This window comes from Phocoena sinus, chromosome 12 (assembly GCF_008692025.1).
Source record: "Phocoena sinus isolate mPhoSin1 chromosome 12, mPhoSin1.pri, whole genome shotgun sequence".
Classification (NCBI taxonomy): domain Eukaryota; kingdom Metazoa; phylum Chordata; class Mammalia; order Artiodactyla; family Phocoenidae; genus Phocoena; species Phocoena sinus.
The window spans coordinates 29,580,601-29,601,352 of NC_045774.1; the positions used below are offsets into that span (position 1 = coordinate 29,580,601).

General features: G+C 36.3%; 1 protein-coding gene and 1 pseudogene across 7 annotated transcripts in view; one reads left to right on the top strand and one right to left on the bottom strand.

The window, feature by feature from the left end:
- Positions 1-1,653: 1,653 nt before the first annotated feature.
- Positions 1,654-20,752, bottom strand: part of EYA4 (EYA transcriptional coactivator and phosphatase 4) — a 262,387-nt gene continuing 243,288 nt past the window's right edge. For 4 of the 7 annotated variants that reach the window (XM_032651137.1, XM_032651136.1, XM_032651133.1 and 1 more), the window contains 6 exons: positions 17,763-17,821; positions 17,495-17,655; positions 14,504-14,618; positions 10,513-10,634; positions 8,377-8,477; positions 1,654-5,029 (listed from right to left, as the gene is read on the bottom strand). In XM_032651137.1, coding sequence (XP_032507028.1) covers positions 4,949-5,029; positions 8,377-8,477; positions 10,513-10,634; positions 14,504-14,618; positions 17,495-17,655; positions 17,763-17,821 — 639 coding nt within the window. In that variant the 3' untranslated portion in view covers positions 1,654-4,948. Of the gene's footprint in view, positions 5,030-8,376; positions 8,478-8,516; positions 8,618-10,512; positions 10,635-14,503; positions 14,619-17,494; positions 17,656-17,762; positions 17,822-20,752 lie in introns of all 7 variants that reach the window. The other 3 variants (XM_032651135.1, XM_032651134.1, XM_032651138.1) reach the window with 1 other exon arrangement.
- Positions 17,869-19,811, top strand: LOC116763700 (annotated as a pseudogene).

A 20,752-nucleotide genomic window follows, 5' to 3' on the forward strand; every position in this document is an offset into this window, starting at 1 on the left:
TCAAAAAGTATTTCATGGGGAGGGAAAATGAGCATCTGGCTTGTATATATCTGCTTTGTCAGAGATTTCTTAGCACATTATGTCTCCACATTTTTCAAACTCTGTGCTAACACAATCCTGGAAGATCCTCTGGAGGAGAGTCAGGCATTTAAAGTCAGAGCTTGGAATTATTTTTGCTGTGTGCAAACATCTTTCTTGGCCAGAGTACATCCCCAGAATCGACTTTGGCCTGGTTAGATTTGAGAGGGCTTTGAGAAGTGACCAGTGAATAAGAATATATGTATCACTACATCCAATAACTGATTTTTTTATAAATAAATGCAAACCATGCACAGATATTAAACAATGGTTACCTTTTGCTACCTAAGGAAAATCATACACTTCTCTTTCTTTCATTTTTTTGTTTCTGGGATTCAGAATCATGAACCACAGAGTCTGCATAGATCTGATTTTTTACATAATATTTTGTGGCTTTAAGTAATTTAAATCAACTAAATCTACTGATGTTGCATATTATTTTTTTAAAGAAAAGAGTAAAAGGAAGAGGAAGAAATCATTGATTCATTATGAACTTATTTTTTTTCCTCATGTATAACTTTCCAGCTCATGTATAACTTTTTTCCAAATACACCTATGCTTATGGCTCTTTATTTTCATGAATTATTAGGTCAGTAAACACTCCAGCTAAGTTGTAAAAATTTACATTGGTCCCATCTAAACGTACCTGTATGTTTTCTTTTTCTTCTTTTTTAAAAAATCTAACTCTACCGTTTTAAATTTAAAACCATGATCATATAGATGTTTTCCTATGGTTTATGCATTCACTCAACAAATGTTTTTTGAGTACCTATTATATGCCAGACACTTTCTTAGACGCTGGTTATACAGAAGTTAAGAAAACAAAACAAAACAAATCCCTGCCTTCACAGAACATACATTCTATTAGGTGAGTCATCTAATACAAAAGATAAATAAAATATGTGTCATGTTGGATAACTATAAGTATAAGGACTAAGTATTATTTAACAGTAAAGCAGGGAAATGACAGAAGTGTTGGATGAACATGTGCAGTTTTAGAGCTAAGGACCTACTCATCAATTTGGAGGGTGATGTTTTAAAAAGTTGTGAAAGAGCTTGGTCTGAAATTTCCCTTTGGTTTGCATTTGAACAACAGACTTGCAAGTAAATCAATACTATACACAAGATAATAAAGGAGCTGTTATATCTGTTTCAGAAAAACATTCCTTTATCCCTCTTGGAAGCTACTTATAAACCATGTCCCATATTCATCTAAAGGGAACTTGCTTTAAATATTCCAAATGGTATTATTTTATCACTAATGATACCTCCATCACTAATGTAGTCACTGTCACTAGTGACCGCATTATGCATTCTACATTAATGTAACTACCTGTATGTAAAAAACTAGGTACTCACATCTTTTTCAGCACATCAGCCCACTTTTAGTCTTAATTAGTGACATTTTACTGTGTTGCAGCTCAGCTTGCCTTAACTGCAAACTTTGCAATTTAGGCACAAACAGGGGAAGGTAAGAAGACAGCAAGAAGCCTAAATACAAAGTTCACGTCATTTAGAATCAAGCTTAATACACACAACAGAAACTCTACGACACGGAGGGTGAAGAAAACGAAATCATTTCCAAAGGTATTTATTGAGAAATAGTAAAGATATACATATTTTTACAAGCTTTTAATATTAATTTACATTTCTTTAAATTATGTAGGCCCCAATAATCTATACTTTACTAATACGTAACAGAAACCCTTGACTTTGTTAGATTTCCATAATGCTACCATAGTTGGGAGCCGAAAATGCAACTTTGGCTCAAGACGCTTGTTTGTTTTCAAAAGAAATACTAAATGCCATATTCACTGAGAATGCAGGCTTGTCATAAACAAATGTGCATTAAAAAAAAAAAAAACCCAAAAACCTTCATACTGAGCATGCTGTTGACACTATTTTGAATCTTAGCTCACCAGAGACTAAGGGAAAAAACATTTTTAGAGTGTTATTATCTACTTTTTGTGCACAGATTGCATGATCCTAAAATATTTTTTTGCCTCTGAGTTTGATTTACAAATCTTTGCAGGGTGTAATGACTTCATCTTGTCTGTGACACTATTGTAGCTGGGCCACCTGTTTTGCTATTCTTCAGGTGCAACACGAGGTGGTGACCTGTCCCTGCGATATCACAAGTTTGTACATATAGGAACCAAAAACCCATGTCCGTGACAAAACATTTTCAAATTGGTTTATAATAAGGCACGATATCCTATATGTCAACACAACATGGAAACTTCCAAAGGGGCTTTTTTGTTTGTTGGTTTATCTTTTGTTTTTAAGATCAGAGAGGAATAGGATCTTGGGTTCCTAAGCGGGGGAAGAGAAGCGTTCTAGCCTGAGCATGCTCAAAGTCACAGGACAAACTGTGATGTGGGCTCACTGGCCTGCACCACGGTGGTGCCAGACGAGCTGTTCTCCAACAACCTAGCATTTAGGTTTTAGGTTGGCAGCCTCTTCTGAACACATCATCATCGGAGAAGAGGTCTGTGGGAAATAGCACTGCTGATGTAATCAGTGACTCTTCTCTTTGCCCTGTAAAGGGGTGTTCCTTTCTGTACCTGCAGGTTTAGCAGCATAAGAAGCCTTGCCTGTTTGATATGAAAAAAAGAGTGAAAGATTTCGATGTAATGCCAAAATTCTATCATTTAAAGAACCTGGCTCTACAGTAAAGATAATTTTGTTTTGTTCACAGTAATAAATATTTAAGGTTTTAGTGCACAAAATAGAATTATGTACTGATAATCAATGCAGCTCTTTAATTTTTTAAAACTACTATTTTCAAGCTAAAGGCCAATAGAAATGTAAGATTTATTATTATTATTATTAAGTATTCCAACCTTAATCTATCTGCAAGAATACTTGGTGCAGAGGTAGCCAAAAGCTACAAAATTTAAAGATTAAGATTAAGGTCTACGTGTGATGAAACCACAATCTTAAAATCTGCAAAATAGGGTCTCAATCTCTTTCTGCCCAATGTAAACATGGCCTTAGCGTACAGTAAAGAAATACAGGTTTATAGCTTGGAAAATAAAATCACATTTCCATAGCAAATGTCGTGATCAGTGTACAAAGCACCAATCTTTTGGGAGCCACCGAAGCCTCAGATGATGGATTATCGTGGACCAGCCTCTGGTTAGGAGCACTGCTTAGTAGCTGGATGGCAAGTTCCGCATTGTGACATTTTAAACACAGAACTGCAGGTGTAGACACCATTAAAACACTCCTAGATCTTGAAGTCTTAAATTTCCACAAGGGAAATCATGTCATACGAAATGACAGGAGAACCTGTATCGTGTTCCTAACATGGGCTACACACCAAGAAAAAAAAAACATGCAAACACAATGATGACAGGCTCTCCTTGCAATGAATGAAGTCCATTGTGCAGTAAGTGGTACAGCCAGAAACTAAGGTACGCAGGTCTGTAATGGAGAGAAACTGGATGGATGTGTTAAGACAGAGAACCAGATACTATTTCACTGTTGTAACTTCAGTAACGCTGCCAAGATCTGGCTCACTTGTTCATTTATTTTATGATGATAGTCTAGGTAAAATTTTCATTGATTCACTTCTTTCCTTAGAAACCGTCTGGGGCATTCACCTTCCACTACTGATGACACTTCATTTTTGCAATGGCATTGGGAATAAATGCACTTAGCTTTATTTTAAGCCCTGTTCACCCAATGTGAATTTTAAGCCATGTTCATGCATATTCTAAGAAAGTTTGGGTGATATTTGCTTATGATTTTCATCAGAATATTTTCCTCTATACAACTTAGACGTATCAACGAGTCAGACTCCAAACAGTATAGGTCATCATGAATATGGCTCTTAGTTTTCTCCAGTAAAACTGTAGAAAGGATACTCGAGGTTTCAACATACACTTCACTTTCTAAGTAAAGGTCCCACAGTCTTTCCCAAACCTTCTGCTTCTGGTTGGATGCACCAATAGTTGCCTCATACAATTATTGGAATTATTAAGAACCCAAATAAAACACAAGCTTTCCTTTATTATTATTGTTTTCTTATTGCAACAAATACTCAATTTCTTGCTGATGCATTATGAAGCTTTGATAGCTTGAATTTTAAATTTGGTCATCTTAAGAATGATCACAAAGGTTTTTGTTTTTCATTATCTACAGAGATTTTAACCAAAGTTACATTGTAACACACAAATGCTGTCTTGTCTTTAAGGCACAACACATCAGTATGAACATTCTGTTTGCCAAACTTAAAAAAGAGACATGATTAGATTCCCATTTCCCCTCCCACTACCCTCCCCGACAAATGAAAGAAAAATTGCATCCACTTTCAAAGTCAGCTGCTAATAAAGTCACAGTAAATTACTTTCATCAATAATTTACACAAATTACAGGTCTAGATAGGACTGTCCTTACACAGTCTGAGTGCATTCCAATTCAGATTTTCTGGGCTAGGTAGGCTAAAGTCAGATTCAAACCTCAGGGCTGAGAAGATCTCCCATTTTGAGGAATGTTGTTGAACCTTGTCAGACGGAGCCTGTGTTGGTGCTTTGCCAGGGTGAGAGCTCTTTGCTAAAGCTGTTACTTCCAGGTAGGACTCATTCGGTGTGTACCAGCAACCTCCACAGATTTTTTTTTAAAACCATTAATGTGTTGTAAATATAAGACCATAGAGCTTCCTTTCTGTAGCACTAAAGTTTAATTCCATTCAGCAATCTGAATTCTTCATTCTGGAATTCTCATTCCAAATATGATTTCATCCTTTAAGACAATTTATATGTGTAAAGCCAGAGGCATTGAATCACACATAAAAATTCAGTGTACTTGAAATATAAAAAAAAAACAAAAAACAAAAAAAAAACGGATCTCCAGCTAGAGAACACAGTTACAAATACTCTAATTCCAGTGCTTGATGTAGAGCCAAGAGGTCTGAATGACTTGATATCCTCCAAAAGGGCATATTGTGCTGTGTGGTTAAGAGAGGGAGGGATGGGAGAGAGAAGGGGAAGGGATGGAGAAAGAGCATAACTATTATCTCAGTGAAGCAGCGGTCCGCACAAGGAAGTGTAGTTCACCCAAGTTCAAGGGAGGGAGTTTAAGGGAGGGACGATCATATTTGAAGGTTTGGTAGCATCAATGTGGTATTGTCAAAATAATAGAGAAATAGATCTGAACTGGATTTTAATGATAATAAAAGAAAGTAATGAGATTTCTTAAGTAGCTTAATATTTATTTTGGAAAGTATCATTACTAATCTCAGCATTCGGGAAAGCAAGCTGAGCGTCAAAATCCTACGTGGCTGGAGGAAAACAAATTTTACTTACTACGTCACTCCTTAAGGTCCATCTCTCAGAAAAAATGATAAACTTCCTAAATCCAAGGCTTTTTGTCGATTTGAGAGGAAGAGGGTGAATTCCTTTCTACATTAAAATATAATTTGAAGCTGGACTATATAAGGTAGAAGAAAATGTGGGGATGATCAAGTTTCTTACTTGTCTGGGGGAAGTAATAATTTAAGCCAGCAGAGTTGACCTGATTTATTTCCTTGGGGTGGGATTGAGGGAAAGCACTCCAGCATGCATGCTCAAGGGGGAGATATCACTCCCTTAAGGGGACAAAAATGAGTTTTTGTGGGGAAAAGATTCTTAGATATTACAATGGTTTGTGGCTCTCCAAAGCTATACCAGTAATGGTATATGCGTGGTATTAAAATTTCATGAAGGGTTGTAATTAGGGAAAAAAATGCCTAAAAATACTTCATTGTGGACAATAATGAAAAAAAGGAAATAATGCACTGTAGCAATGAACAAAACCAAAGCTTTATGTGTAAGTTTGGGCTGATCACATCTCGTAGAATATATATTTGCATGTAAAATGGAAATATATGTATATTATACGTAACATGGAAAAGACACTTTATTATAAAAATGAATAATTAAAATAATAATCTCTATTGTTATATAGTTTTTTACTGCCCAATATGGGAGCCACTAGCCCAATATGGTTATTGAGCTCTCAAAATGTGGCAAGTCCAGTTCAAAATACACACTGAATTTCGAAGACTTAGAATTTTTTTAAAAATGTAAATATCACATGAATAGTTTTTATACTTATTAGGTGTTTAGACAATAATATTTTGAGTATATTGGTATATCATTAGAACTAATTCTACCTGTCTCTCTTTTTAATTTTTTTTAAACACAGCTTCCAAAAAATTTTAAATTACAAATATGGCTCACATCATATATTTCTATAGGGGAGTTCAGTTGTAAACTTTGAAATTTCTTCTTAGATTTACAAAACAAACCATGCTTTTGGGTCAAATTAGAGCACAAAATTCACCTAGAAGTAACTTTTTAAAAATTCAGCTCAGATCTATTTGTAATAGCAAAATAGTACTTTATATTTTTGCACATGCGATTACAGCTACATCCAAAGAAGAGCATGCATTCCGGATACTAGAGAAACCAACCACCTGTGTTTCAAAATAGAATTATAAGCCTTCACCATCACCAACACTGTACCTACATAAACAACCATTTGGAAATAGCATTCTAACCAAGGTTCTTATCCACTTGGAGTCATGCCTTTTTCTCCTGAAGTTTTGGGTTTAAAGCCGAAGGTGTTAACAACTGGTATACCAAGTCTAGTTTTCACACCACGCATAAATGGGGTTGACTTTATAAATTTTAATTTTCAAAGGCATATACCATTTCTGGTTTGGAAAAGCGAATTTTATTAGTCCTGACCTAGATGTGTGTGAATTTCACATAGGCTAAAAGACATGTAAAATGCTTGCTATGGTGGCTGCACTGACTGCTCTTTGTTGCGTGTAATTATGGTGCCAGTATGAAAAACTGAAACAACAAGGACTCAGGACACTGACAAACTCCAGAAGATATTTCAACTGTGTGCAACCGGAAGGATTTCAAGTGGTCGTCAGCTTGGGTCACTGACACTGCTAATTAAGACGGAGGGGCACTGTGGGAGGATGAGTCTGAAACAACTCTCTTAATGTTATGGAAAAGCATGGAATATTTCAAGTATGGCTTCCAACGCGTCACCAAACCTTCTAAAGTGGAAGCTCCTTCTTTTTCTCCATTTTGCTTGATTTGAATTGACCACAAACATAAATCATATCTTTTACCTTTCTAGTATCACTATAAACTTTCCTAGGAAACTGTTTACGTTGTTTTTTTTCCGGGGGAGGGCGAGGGGGGACAGAAATCAGATAAACACTCCAGCACATGCAAGTGTTTAGTGAAGGCTTTATCAGATGATTATTTGAAATCTTCTCAGGATAATAAAGACAATATTCTTTCTTTGTAAAACAATATATGCTGACATGTCATTATTCAACAATACTTATTCATCATTTTGCTTTGTTTTATAAATTATATCACTTTAATCCTGGCTAGATGATATTTTGCTATCAATCAGTGAAGGAAGCAGTAGATCTCAGTGTTGTGTTGATCGATAGTCTGGTATCTGGGGCCAATCTTGATATCATTCTCCTTTTGATGCTGGACCAACCAGTTAATGGTTTTTTAATTGCCTTGAGTTTTTCAGAAATATGGGCCAGATGAAAAGGCTGATTTAAATACCTAGGGCCTATGAGATCTTCTGAATATATTCAAAGCCAGCTGCTTGGCTTCAATCAAGTACCAATGACTCACCAAAACAAATAACACTCTTCTAGAAGATGTAAGGGACATTGCCTCTAAGTCTCTATAACAAGTTAGCACAAAAGGATTTGAATAATATACCCCACTCCAATAGCATTTATTAACTTCTCTAGTAAGTTTTCTTCTTCATCTATTAAAGCTACCCTCAGATTTATCCTCATGGGGCACAATTACTACTAGGCACTCGCAAGGACCATAAGGCATAGAGGATGGATGGGAAAAGGGTAAGAACTGAGCCACTCACACGGCTTTCTATGGAGCTCGTTAAGTGTCTTTAATCTTGTTGAACTTCATGTGCTCAAAAACGTTTTTTTTCCCCCCATCTTTCTTATATCTGTGTGTATTACACACACACACACACACACACACACACACAAACACACATAAGCACACACACACAAATAAATGTAACTAAATGTTCCTATATTTCCTATGAAGTTTCAGGCAAAAAAAATGCTAGACTCCAAATGGTTTATTTGAATGTAAGTACTGACCTTCTCATGCTCTTACTGCTTTGCATCTATAAATTTAAATCATTTGTCAAGCTGCCATTGGGCCAAACTACAGGAATGCAAACAAAAAAGCTTGCATTAGAAGTGTCACACCAACATTGTTTGAAACAGGTTACCTTTTTTGCTGCCTGTTCTTCTTCTACACCATCCCCAATTACAACATATACTACTTTTCTGCCAAACCTTTGCATTATTCGTTCAAAGCAACTTTCTTTTCCTGGAAGATAAACAAGATAAAAGTTCAGAGTGAAGTTACCTGGTTAGCGGCATGCTCCTCATCTCGGCCATCTCCAATCACAACATAAGTTATGTTAGTGCCAAATCTGGACACTATACGCTCAAAACAGCTTTCCTTGCCTGAAAAACAATGCACTGCTTATTCTTCCAGCCATTGCATTCATTAACCTAAAGATTCATAAAGTGTTAAGTTACTTTCTCTTGAACATCAATCACTTAAACTTGCTTGCAAACTCTGGGTTTATGAAATCAACAAATATGGTTGAATACTCTAAGTCTTTACTTAAGACAGATTATTAAATGAATGTATTTCACATTCCGAAAAAAGTCAGTAGGGCTAAGTATCTAATCGGAAAAAAGATTTATATCTCTTTTATATCTTTCAGTCCATCAAAAGGCTATAGGAACAACTTTACAAGCAACTATCAGTTTTTACATTTATTTGTGTAATTCTACATTTTATCTAGTTTGTTTTCATTAGTATAGACAAGTCAGCTAAAATTATTACTGTGAAAAACTGAAGGTCCACCTAGAACGAAAGAGGAAATACTAAGATATGGATTTATCTTGATAAACATTTCCTTTCTTCAAGTGGCTGGGAGCTAGTCTGCTCAGATTAATTGTACTAAGGGTGCTGTTTGCTTGGGCCACAGCACTGGTGACACTAGTATCCTCTGATCGCACTATGGGAATAACACCACAGAACTTTTACATGTTCTTTGTTTTTACAACATTGGCATTATTCTCTGAATTTCATTCCCAGCATGTTCATTCAGTCATGGCTTCTTTTTCACTTTTTCTTGCTCTGATAGTTCAGAACTCCAAAAAATACTAGCTTAAAGGGAAAAATAAAAATGATTTTTTTTTTCAGATTAAAGATAAGGAACAATTTGGCCAATAAGAAAGAATGTTGTCCTTACTAGAGGAAATGTTTATGCTTGTGTAAAACTACTTGATTTGTCAAAAAGCAAAATCGGGTTCGATGTATTAATCCTGTTAGCATAAATATACTTACATAAAAAATGAATGGGATTGGTACCAGGGCTCTGAATGGCAGTGCTTAGGACAATGAGGAATTTACTTTATGAAAGCTTTTCTCTCTTTAACTATCCTCCCCAAACAGCTGTAGCTGGGGGCTCTTTTTGCCTGTGCCAATATCAGAACTCTGCAAGGCCCAGGGCAGGTTATTTCTGGTAGGGGATTTTAGGATTCTGAACTCTTGTCAAGCTGCCAGAGCCTGTTTGTTGACCTTCAGGGCACATTGTACAACCCATCTATTTCCCCAGGCATCTCCTTGACAGACAACAGAATACATGAGTTGTTTTCTTTTAACTCTTTCAAGATGGCGGAAGTTGATGAGCTTCGGTTTTTGAAAGTTTATTAGAAGTCTTAGAGCCTGCGAAAGGCACTTAAAGTCAAAGATGGCTTCACAGATAGCTATGATCTAAATAAACAAGGCTGTAGTTCTTTGATTGCTACTGAACGTTTCTGGAAATGTGGATTTCCAGCCATTCATATGTTATGAACGCTCCAATTATGTTTTCTGATTCATGAATTTGTTTTCCCCTGGAATTAAGGTTCAATCCATCTGACACTCCCTTATAATGCCAAAACAGTATTTTTATCTTAGATCTAGATTATTGCATATGCAAGGATGTAATACCATATACCATGTTAGGTAAAATATTAAATACTATGGCTAAAGGTACTGTATGTTATTTAGGTAACATGTGCCATAATGAAATATAGATATAATATAAATGTATATGTATATATAAAGAGTCAGAGCTACCCAGATACCGAGTTCAGAATTTCATAGGCAACAGTTTTCATAAAGTTTGCACACGCTCAAAGAGTTGCAGGGGACTTTGTTATTTGAGCTCTGTTCAAATTTGCTTGATAGTCTTACAGCAAAATTGATGAAAGAGGGAATCACGTGGAGACACACGTTAAGAAAATCCCCCAAAACACAGATACAAACGTATTTCACACGGAGTTAGAAATAATTTTCTTACCTATTTTAGTTGCACTGTAAATATTCTCAATGGGAAAAGCACCTCCTAAACTATAGAGTAGAACCTTCGCAAGTGCTGGGATCAGCTGGGTTGTTGTTACCAAGACATTTACGCAGTTACTCCTAAGACGAGGAGGAAACAGGCATTTTTGTTTTCTAATACTAGATAACGTCTAACAGTACAAATCTTAAATTATTCTGCAGTCTTTCAATTCCATAATGAACAGTCCCCGATAATCTACCCTTTCAATACTCAACAGTTGTTTATGGTACCTATCACCTCGTAGGCGCAAGGCCAGATGCCAGAAATACATCCCAAAATGAAGGAAGTGAAGGAAAATAAGTTTGCCCTCCTACCCAGATCACAAGCTAGACAGGGAGAGAGACAAGTAGATAGACCCCTGCGAATAAGAAATGTGTTCTGTAACCAAGATCTCCTCAGGTCCCTGTGGAACCTCACAGGATACCTACCTCGGCCAGCGGCAATCATGGAAAGATTATTAAAGGGTGCATGGCTTACCTTTGAGTTTTACAAGTATGCACATCAGCAGTTTTCATAAAATTTGCACATATACAAAGAGTCACAAGGGGCTTTGTTATTTGAGGCAGGTAAGGTATTTTTTAGGGTGATAGGACTCCATGTCCCAGAGTTTTTAGAGCCTGGGAAAGTAGAGGACACAGGAAGGGAGGAGGTGATGGGATGTGTAAGAGGAGTTTTTAGATTTTGTGCAAGAAACAGCCCAGAAAGTCCCAATCAAGGTACTGACAAAATGTGCATCCTGAAGAAGTAAAAATAGAGAGGATCCTTATTTAGAACAGGAGGGGTTGAGTTCCTGAATCTCCTTCTAACAACCACGGGCAAACTGCATTTAACGGACCTTGTTTTAATCCATCTACTAAGGCCTTACCCTTTGAGAGTGAGAATCTCCCACTCTGCAACTTACATCTGTTTCTTTCACAGTAGACAGAATGGGGGGTGAGGGTGCAGCCGGGAAGGTGAGATAAAGGAAACACCAAGAGAGGGGAGACTGTTAGCCTGAGTCAGGGAAAAGAAGGGACTGTGGCCCTTCCTTCTGGATTACAGGGAAATTGAGCTGTCCCGCCTGGAGGGGCTCAAACCACACAACTGAAACTGGGAATCAGAAGGCATATAGCTATGCACCTTTCTCTACTAGATATTTTGTATCATGAGCCTTTAATACATATTTGTAAGGGCTGATACAATATTCTCTAGAATTCTGCAGACTGATTTTCAGAAAACTGGTCTCAAGGGCAACTTAGAAGGACAAGTTGAGTGCTAAACTCTCGTAGGTATGTATATGCTTAGCCCCCAGTACTCTTCATATTATGCTTTCTATTCTTTAGATATATCATGTGTAAAGAAGACTACAATTTATTTAAAAACAATTATAAAACCTTTATGATAGCCTTTTAAAACATTTTCATTTCTAAATTATCTCCATAGACCAAATGATGAGGTTATCAATTTATATGGGACAAAGAAACAAAGACTTCTAGAGGCAGAAGTTTAATAAGTATCATGAATACAATATTAAATTTTACTAATAAAAAAATTAAAAGCTAGAAAGTGACTTGCCTTTGATCAGACAAAACTTCCCCAAATAATGGCAGACTACTAAGAATAATACACAAACACATTACTGTATTGTGACACAAGGTTCTACATCGTATTTCATCCAAATAAGATGTTATTCAATGTCATATATAGATGAGTGTTACAGAATGAAAACACGGTGGAATAAAAGATAGCACAGGCTTTTAAAATTTATAGATGTGGTTTTGAAATCAAATAAATTACAAACATTGCATACATTTATAAATTGCATATATAGACTTGTAAAATGCAGACGAATATAAAGAAGAAAATGAAAAGCACCAATTATTTAACCATCCGGAGATGATAACTGCTGTCCCCATTTTGTGCATTTATGTTCAGATTTTCAGTTTGCATGTAGGTTGTTTTCCCATTAGGATCATACTGTATGTGTAATCTTACATCTTACTTTTTTCATTTGTTTTTATCATGAGCCTATTTATATATGTCATATTGTCCATCATTCTCCCCCTCCAACAAAACATAATGTATGCAAACTACTCTATCTTGTGGCCGCACCACCATTTTTTAAAGTTAAGCTTAGTCACTTAGATGGTTTTGATTTCTCAGTATCATAAACAATGCTACCTTACATATAAATTTTTCCTATGCATATGATTATGTCCTTTGACTACATTCCTAGAAGAGGAATTAGAGTCACAGGGTACACACTTTGCTACAGGCTCTGATATATAATTCAGATGTTTGGTGTAAACATCTGCTTTTCTGACAGAGTTTGTGAAATTTACCAATAAGGTAATAGATGTGGATAACTTGGCAACTTTCATGGTACTTAAAACTTCAATGTGTAATGACTTATTTTTCCCCTTAATTTCCTTGTCATACATTTATTTATTTATTTAGTTAGTTATATCACATACCTGTGTGTTTAATAATAATCTATATATAATATACAATGGCTACACATAGATAATGTAATAATGTAACACAGACAATGTAATGTAATACCCTTTGGTGTTTAACTATCTAGGAGACCTCTTTAAAAATAATGAAAGCACCTTCTACATTTTACACACGATTTTAGGGGCTGTTGTCCTCACATCCAGCTTCCTTGCCCTTTGGTCTCCATGTCTCTGTGACTGCACAGAGCTCACAAGGCAGCAAGTCCCATTTTAAAACAGCTTTAATTGTTAGACAATTCTTCCCACATGGAGCCAGAACCTCCCTTCCCCAGCTTCCCACTCATTGGGACCAACTCTCTCCTTCATAGATGCAGAGAGAAATGTAATTTATTTCCAGCCCAGCATCTCAAGTAGTTGAAATTGGTAACCTTGTTCCATACACGGCTCTTCTTCAGATTAAACTCCTTGGTTCCTCCCTCTGACTGTTCCTTTTCTGTAGTTTCCACAGCCTAAACTCTTTTGGCCACTTTGCTGGACACAAGATGCTACAAATATGTCACAGCCCCTGCTGGAATGAGGTGCCCAGAACTGAGCAAAGTACTCCGTTCTGCTTCCCCAGCCTGACCCGGGAATCTACTGCCCCCTCCCCTCTCCATTTAGAGACTCTGCTATAAATGCAGTGGCTTGTCATGCCACATGGTTAAAAGCCATGTGAGGGATTTGGGACACACTCGTTTACTTCCATGTTCTGATTAGACTCTCCTTTTACCCTGCTAAGGTTTCTCTGTATCTTGATTCAGTCAGTCCAAATATTAGCTCTTCTCTGAATTTTGTGTTACCCACACATTTGCTAAAGCATGATTTTATTTATTCATCCAACACAGAAATAAAACTAAGGAATAGGATAGAACAAAGATTCATTCCCACCCTACTAGCTATCACGTTCCGGATTTATATTATTAATTAGCATTTATGGCACATGGTACACAACTAGTTATGTCAATTCAGTTCTATTATCTACACTAACAAGTCAGCATTTCACTGTCTGAACTAAACAACACAGAGGTTACAAGTTTTTCAGGAGCTTTCTCTTGATGTGCTCAAATTACGTATATTCTCTATAATGGCACAAAAGACTTAAAAACACGCACTAATTGTATAAACAGTATTGTGTTTTTTGCCATCATCTTCTGTACTTTGTCACCAACAGAGTGCTTTTTTTAAATTTGAAAGTCAAATGACATTCCCATGGGGTTTATCAGGGGTCATGAGGAAAGAACAGTAAAGAGATGGATCTCCCAGTTATTCTGAGAAGCAGCAACCCCCATCCTCCATCCCAAAACACACACACACACACACACACACACACACACACACACACACACACACGGTGAATTTTAGGTCCCTTCAAACTCTAAAACAAATCTGGGAATTAAAACATTTTGATATAAGCTATGCTATTAGAACTACATCTTCAATACAATAAATATAGAAACTGCAACAATACCACTTACCTAGTACTAATAATTGATAAAGATTTAAGTGCATTTGTTAGCCAGGAGTCCGTCAGACCTTCAATCTCAGCCCTCAACTGCAGCCACGCATCTCTCTTGGCAGGGCCAAGAAGTCCTGCAACACAGAAAAGTAGGGCAGTGTCAAGAGCTGAACATTTTTCTGGGATGCCTAGTTTGGTCTTCCTTCTGTCTACTCCAGATGATTTTTATTCCCACCTATATCAAAAAGAGAGAGATTGATATCAACCCTGATCTTCCATTTCAGAATGGATTATCCATTGATTCATTCATTCCACAAACATTTATTGAACAACTTCTGCACATCACATTCTGGGCTAAAAATTAGGGATATAACAGTGAAAGTGTGGGTCCCAGTCTCTGCCCTCACTGATCCTAGAATCTGGCATGGTGAACGCCAATCACCTGAGGAGCTTTGACAACTACTCCAGAAGACTGACAGGATAGGTCTGGAGAAGAAGTAGGGGTCTACCAGCCTAGGGATACAAACCTCAAATATTTTGGTTGTCTGAAAATGTTTAGTTTCTTAATAATCACAACCATTACCACTTGGAAACAGTAATAATGACATTATCGCATACAGCTATAGCGTTTTCTAGAATTTGTTTCTAACACTAGTGCTAAAGCTGTCAGAAATACGTTGTTTTGTACAAAGGAATTAAGAATTTTGTTTAAAATCCTGAAGCCTATGATACAGCTATAGACGATGGCTGAAAACTACATCGATGTTAGGATAAGAAAAGAAGTAGGCATACTAATTTTATTGAAAAAGCTGTTGCTTTCATGAGGAAACAAGATCATGTAAATCTATTAAAAAATAAAGTTCCTTAGTTAAATCATATTTCAGAATATTAAGAGTTCATTTATATGTGGATAACTTTTTAAAAAAAATAAATTAATTAATTTTTGGCTCTGTTGGGTCTTCGTTGCTGTGCACGGGCTTTTCTCTAGTTGCGGCGAGTGGGGGCTACTGTTTATTGTGGTGAACGGGCTTCTCATTGCGGTGGCTTCTCTTGCTGTGGAGCATGGGATCTAGGAGCAAGGGCTTCAGTAGTTGTGGCACGCGGGCTTCAGCAGTTGTGGCATGCGAGCTTCAGTAGTTGTGACTTGCGGGCTCTAGAGTGTAGGCTCAGTAGTTGTGGCGCAGGGGCTTAGTTGCTCCACGGCATGTGGGATCTTCCCAGACCAGGGCTCGAAACCATGTCCCCTACATTGGCAGGCGGATTCTTAACCACTGCGCCACCAGGGGAGTCCTTGGTGGATAAATTTTTAAACCAAAATTTATAGTTTCTACTGAGCCTCATTTGTCATTATTTCAATAAAGAGATATTAACATATCACAAAAAATGGATTAATATCTCATTGTTTAAACTTTTTAAGCTATACGATTATTTACTAGTAATCTTGTTAATTTTAAAATAATTTTAATAATACCCTTTAAGAGGGAAATAATAACATGCCTGAATGATAAAAGTTAATTCAGACTTCCCAAAGGGATATTTGTCTTAAAGTTAAAGTTATTACCCTCAATTGCTTTTAAATAGAATACCTATTTATTTGATTTTACAGAAATGTCTTGTATAGAGTGTTAGAGTGAATTACAAAACCTAAGTTGCCTGCCTAAACGCATGGGCAGGTTAGTAGCCTGCAGGAGACTATTTCTCATTTGGAAATGAAGATCTTCCATATCTAAGCTCCGGTTTGGTTCTAACATTATTACTGTCTATGGTTCTACTACATGTTCTGGTTCTCTTGTAGTTACTGAACATCTATTGAGCATCTATTATGTGCTTCAAGCTAGCTGGATACAAGGCCAATAGACACACAGCCAACCTTAAGATGTGTATGGCGTAGTATATACCTTATAGATGAAAACTTTATTTACTATATTGTATTCTATGACATATATGTAAATATACACATGTATAGCATGCACAAATATATATTTAGCTGTCTTATTTCAATTTTAGATTCTGGTTTATACTCCTCAACCATCCCTCTTTTCTTTAAAAAGAGAAACAAACAAAAAGCCCTGAGAGAAGAATCTTAAGTGACCTCATAACTAATCCTACGATCTTGTTGCCCTAAAATTGATCCTAATAATAAAGACGATCAAGGTTTATTATACCAAGAAGCACATCCAAGATCTAAGTTTTGATGTCACAGGTTTTGATATCACCTGTAATATATGAATGAGTACAAAATGGTTTAGATACTACCTACAGAGTATTTGAATTTATAAAAACTATGATATAGTTAACACTATACATGGCAAAGATATACTGTCAGATAATATGCAGTTTTTGACAGGATAAAGTTAACTTGCTGAAGTCTTCAAAATGACATAAAGCACAGTTTGCATTTATTTTTGATAGCATTCCAGAAAGGTAATGATTGCTAACAATTCTGCTTCACTGACTAGGGCTCTTGTGTTTAGACAGATCTTCTTTCCACAGCCTGTATCAGTTCCTTTGTCTGGTTTTCACTGAGACCGTCCCATTTGAGGAAGGGCAAAATAAATGTCCTGCTATTAATCTTTTTTAAAAAATTTAATTCAATTAATTTTTTTATACAGCAGGTTCTTATTAGTCATCCATTTTATACACATCAGTGCATACATGTCAATCCCAATCTCCCAGTTCATCCCGCCCCCCCCCCTTTCCCCCCTTGGTGTCCATACGTTTGTTCTCTACATCTGTGTCTCTATTTCTGCCCTGCAATTAATCTTGACCAAACATCTGGGCACAAAGAATTCCCAATTCCTTTGACAGTGCTGCACGTTTTATTTTGCAGTTAGATTTTTCTTGCCCCACTAACTCTAAGAAATTAAAATTTCTGGCTCACTGTCGTCCAGCATGAGCTCTTGGTAATTTATCTTACAGAAGGATAGTCCCTAATATGAAACTTGAAACTACAGTTTAAATTGAACCTCTATCTGCAGTATCTTTATTAAATTGTAAAAGCCACACATACCTCCCACATTGTTCTTGTAGGTGTTGTATAATTCTTTTACTCTTCTGTAACGAAAAGCCAACTTCCTCATCCAGTCAACCCCTCCTCTTACACCTGTTGGCAAACAAAGGTTTGCACTACTTGCAGCTGCATGGAAGCCATCAGTTGCAAAACTGTAGGTACTGCAACACCCAAAATACATTAAAAAGAAATAAAAGAAATAATTACATGTGCAAAACTTCACAGCTGAATTTCTGTAGGAAAGAGCATACTGAAAGGCATGGCTTACCTTAAGTCTTGCCCATTATCATCAGAGGAAACATCATCTATGTGAACTTGATCACACTCCTGTTAAAAACATTGGAAGAGCCGTTTTTCAAATGATGCTTGTCACCATGTTTGAAGCTTTTTCCATCTTTCCACCTGATCAGCCCACGGCCAGAAGAGGGCAGCATTTGCCCACCCATCCCGCCCTCTCATGCTGGGAAATGGCACCGTTTCTACTCTGTAAGATCTAAATCCAGAAGAGGACCTTAAAAGGGGCCTGAAAACATACGGCATGTGAGTTTCTTTAGAGCAAATACAAAAATAATTTTAATCTTAAAATTATTGATATGGAATTCTCTTGAATCTTTACAATAATCACTGGTGATCACTTTCCACCATTTCTGTTAAGCATACTTAAGTATGAAAGCAAAGCTAATCTGAAGATACTCAAACCTTGTTTGGGCTGAACACCTCAGTGGTTACTATTATTTATTATTTTTGGAGCAGCAACAGAGGGGCTTGATGATTATGGTGTTCTGTTAAATTTCTAGGACTTCCTTTTTGCTGGGCCAGTGACACCATGAAAAGAATTATGCTAATGTTGTTTTAAAAGTCCTGGTCTTTCAACCAGCGAAAAGCTAATAACTATAGAAGCTGACAATTTTTGTGGTTGTTTTAAGTCTTTCAACTGAAAAGAATACTGAAAGTAAAAGGGAGTAATGAAGATTTACCAACTCCAATGTGCTACAGATTCAAAGGAAAATAAACTTTAGGTACATACGCCCACATACTTGACCTAAGTTATAGTGTACTCAGAACAAATGGTAACTTTTCTGGAAGAGAATTCATTTCTTCTTTGCTGTTCTAAGAGTCCTCTTCTATCTTCAAATAATCTGCATAGTTCCAGTGAAATAGTACATGACGTGAAGGTGGAATTTCGGTAGGGCGTTTCAATAACTAGTTTACTAACCTCAGAGTAAGTATGGTTTAGCCTTTTGGGCCTCATTTTTTCCCCTCAGATAATTACAGTCAAACTCACAGAGTCTGATTATATATATTAAGTGTTCATCATTCAAAATCAATTCTGAAAAATCATTAAGTTTGAAAATAAGATGCCATACTAAAGACTTTTCAGCTACTATTTATAATCATTATAGGACTTGGAAGTATCTGATGGTGAAATATTTAATATTTTATCTCTAGCTTTCCACACTGAGTATATTAGATCTTGTTGCAGTCTGAGGATGAATTAGTTGGCTCAGGTTTCTTTTAAAATATAAAACTTAGTGAGTAGCTCAGTCAATACAATTTTAGTACATAACTTGAAAATCCAGGTAAACTAATTTTAAAGGTTCATATTATGTACATAAATTATAGGTTTAGTAATTTTTGAATAAATATATTCATAAGTAAGGAAGATCCTCAAAAAGTTAATCTGACTGGAAGCTCCCTGAGGGGGGTGTTTGGGTCTCCCAGATATGCTATACCCACACTTAAGGCACTCTCTGGCAAGAAGTAACCACTCAACGCTTCTTTGTTTGAATGAATGGCAGAACTCTAAACAAATGTAGTTCATGACAGAATTACCACAATCATTTAAATTTTCTAACATAAAGTTAGGTGATAAAAATAATAATATTCTAGATGGTAAGGACTGTAAGAAGATATTTATATTAAGATTGGAGGGGAAGGCAAGAGAACAGAGTATGGGCTGAGGCTACAGGAGAGGCATTTAGAGAGGTTCTTCCCCATTTTGACTGTTTGTTGAAAGGAGCACAGCCCAAACTTTAACCAAAGAAGGTATTATGCTTCCAGAAAATTCTCAGGGAAAAGTATTGCAAGCAACCATAGTAGCTCTTGGATTGGGTTCTAAAGGAAAGGGTGAAGAGATTTAACTAGTTAGTATGAAAGTTGAAAATAAAAGTTCTTCCAGAACACTGAGGCAGCAAAGTAGTTCTCGATGACAAGGATTATTTCTTGAGTTGGTGACGTTCTTGGTAAGGATGAAGACCAAATTAAACCACTATTGAAACAGAACCATGCGAAGCTGCTGATTCCACTGAGGTTCTGAAATCTTTTATCATGTAAAACATTTCCATAATTTTATAATAAACTAATGATATTAAAAAAGGGGGATCTTATGAATTACAAGTAATTTCTGTATTTAATATCCTCCCATCTAATTTTTATAGAAATTCCTCTGACATTTCAAGTATTAACTCATATGATTAATTTGTACATTTTGCCCCCAAATTTACTTTTTACTCCTGAGGACATCAGTATATCAAACTTATTGGACCGTGAGTTCCATATTTGAAGTTATATTTGAGGCTTTTCCAAATGGAACTTCTCTTTAAATTTATGTCTAGTTAACTATGCTTGTTGACTCTGGACCATTGCCCAAGGATTACAGTCCAGTGAAAGAAACCTGAACTTCAATCACTTACATTTTTAGAAAAATCTAAATAATTGTTCTTCAATTAGTGTTCACTCAGAGGAACTTTATAAGAAACATTTTGACAAAACACAAAATAGTAAAAACAGTGTCATGCTTTGGCTTTAACAAACTTCAGTGAAAGAACTCAAACATTTGGAATAATTCTGACACTAATCTTAAATTCTTTAATTTTTGTCTTATAAGGTGACCGCAAAGTTGTCACTGATCTGTATCAGTTATAATCCATAGCAGTCTTCTTTCACTTTTGTTAGCCCAAACTCCCTGGTGCCTTCTCTTCTGGAAGTTACTTTAACTGAAATAAGCTTTTATTTAAACAGAGAGTATTCACTTCTTAGGGACAGCGGTGTGAGCATTTGCCTTCTCTGCAGTTGGACAGGATGTAGTGAAGTATCTATTAAGAGGATTTAAATTTGTATCTTTTAAGGAATTATGTGAGAGCAGCTGCTACTACATATGTTGCAGTATCTACTGAAGGATTTGAGTCTCAAATTAGATTTTTAGGTTAAGAAAAGAAACCCTGAGAGATTAAATACACAAGGGGAAATCACATAATA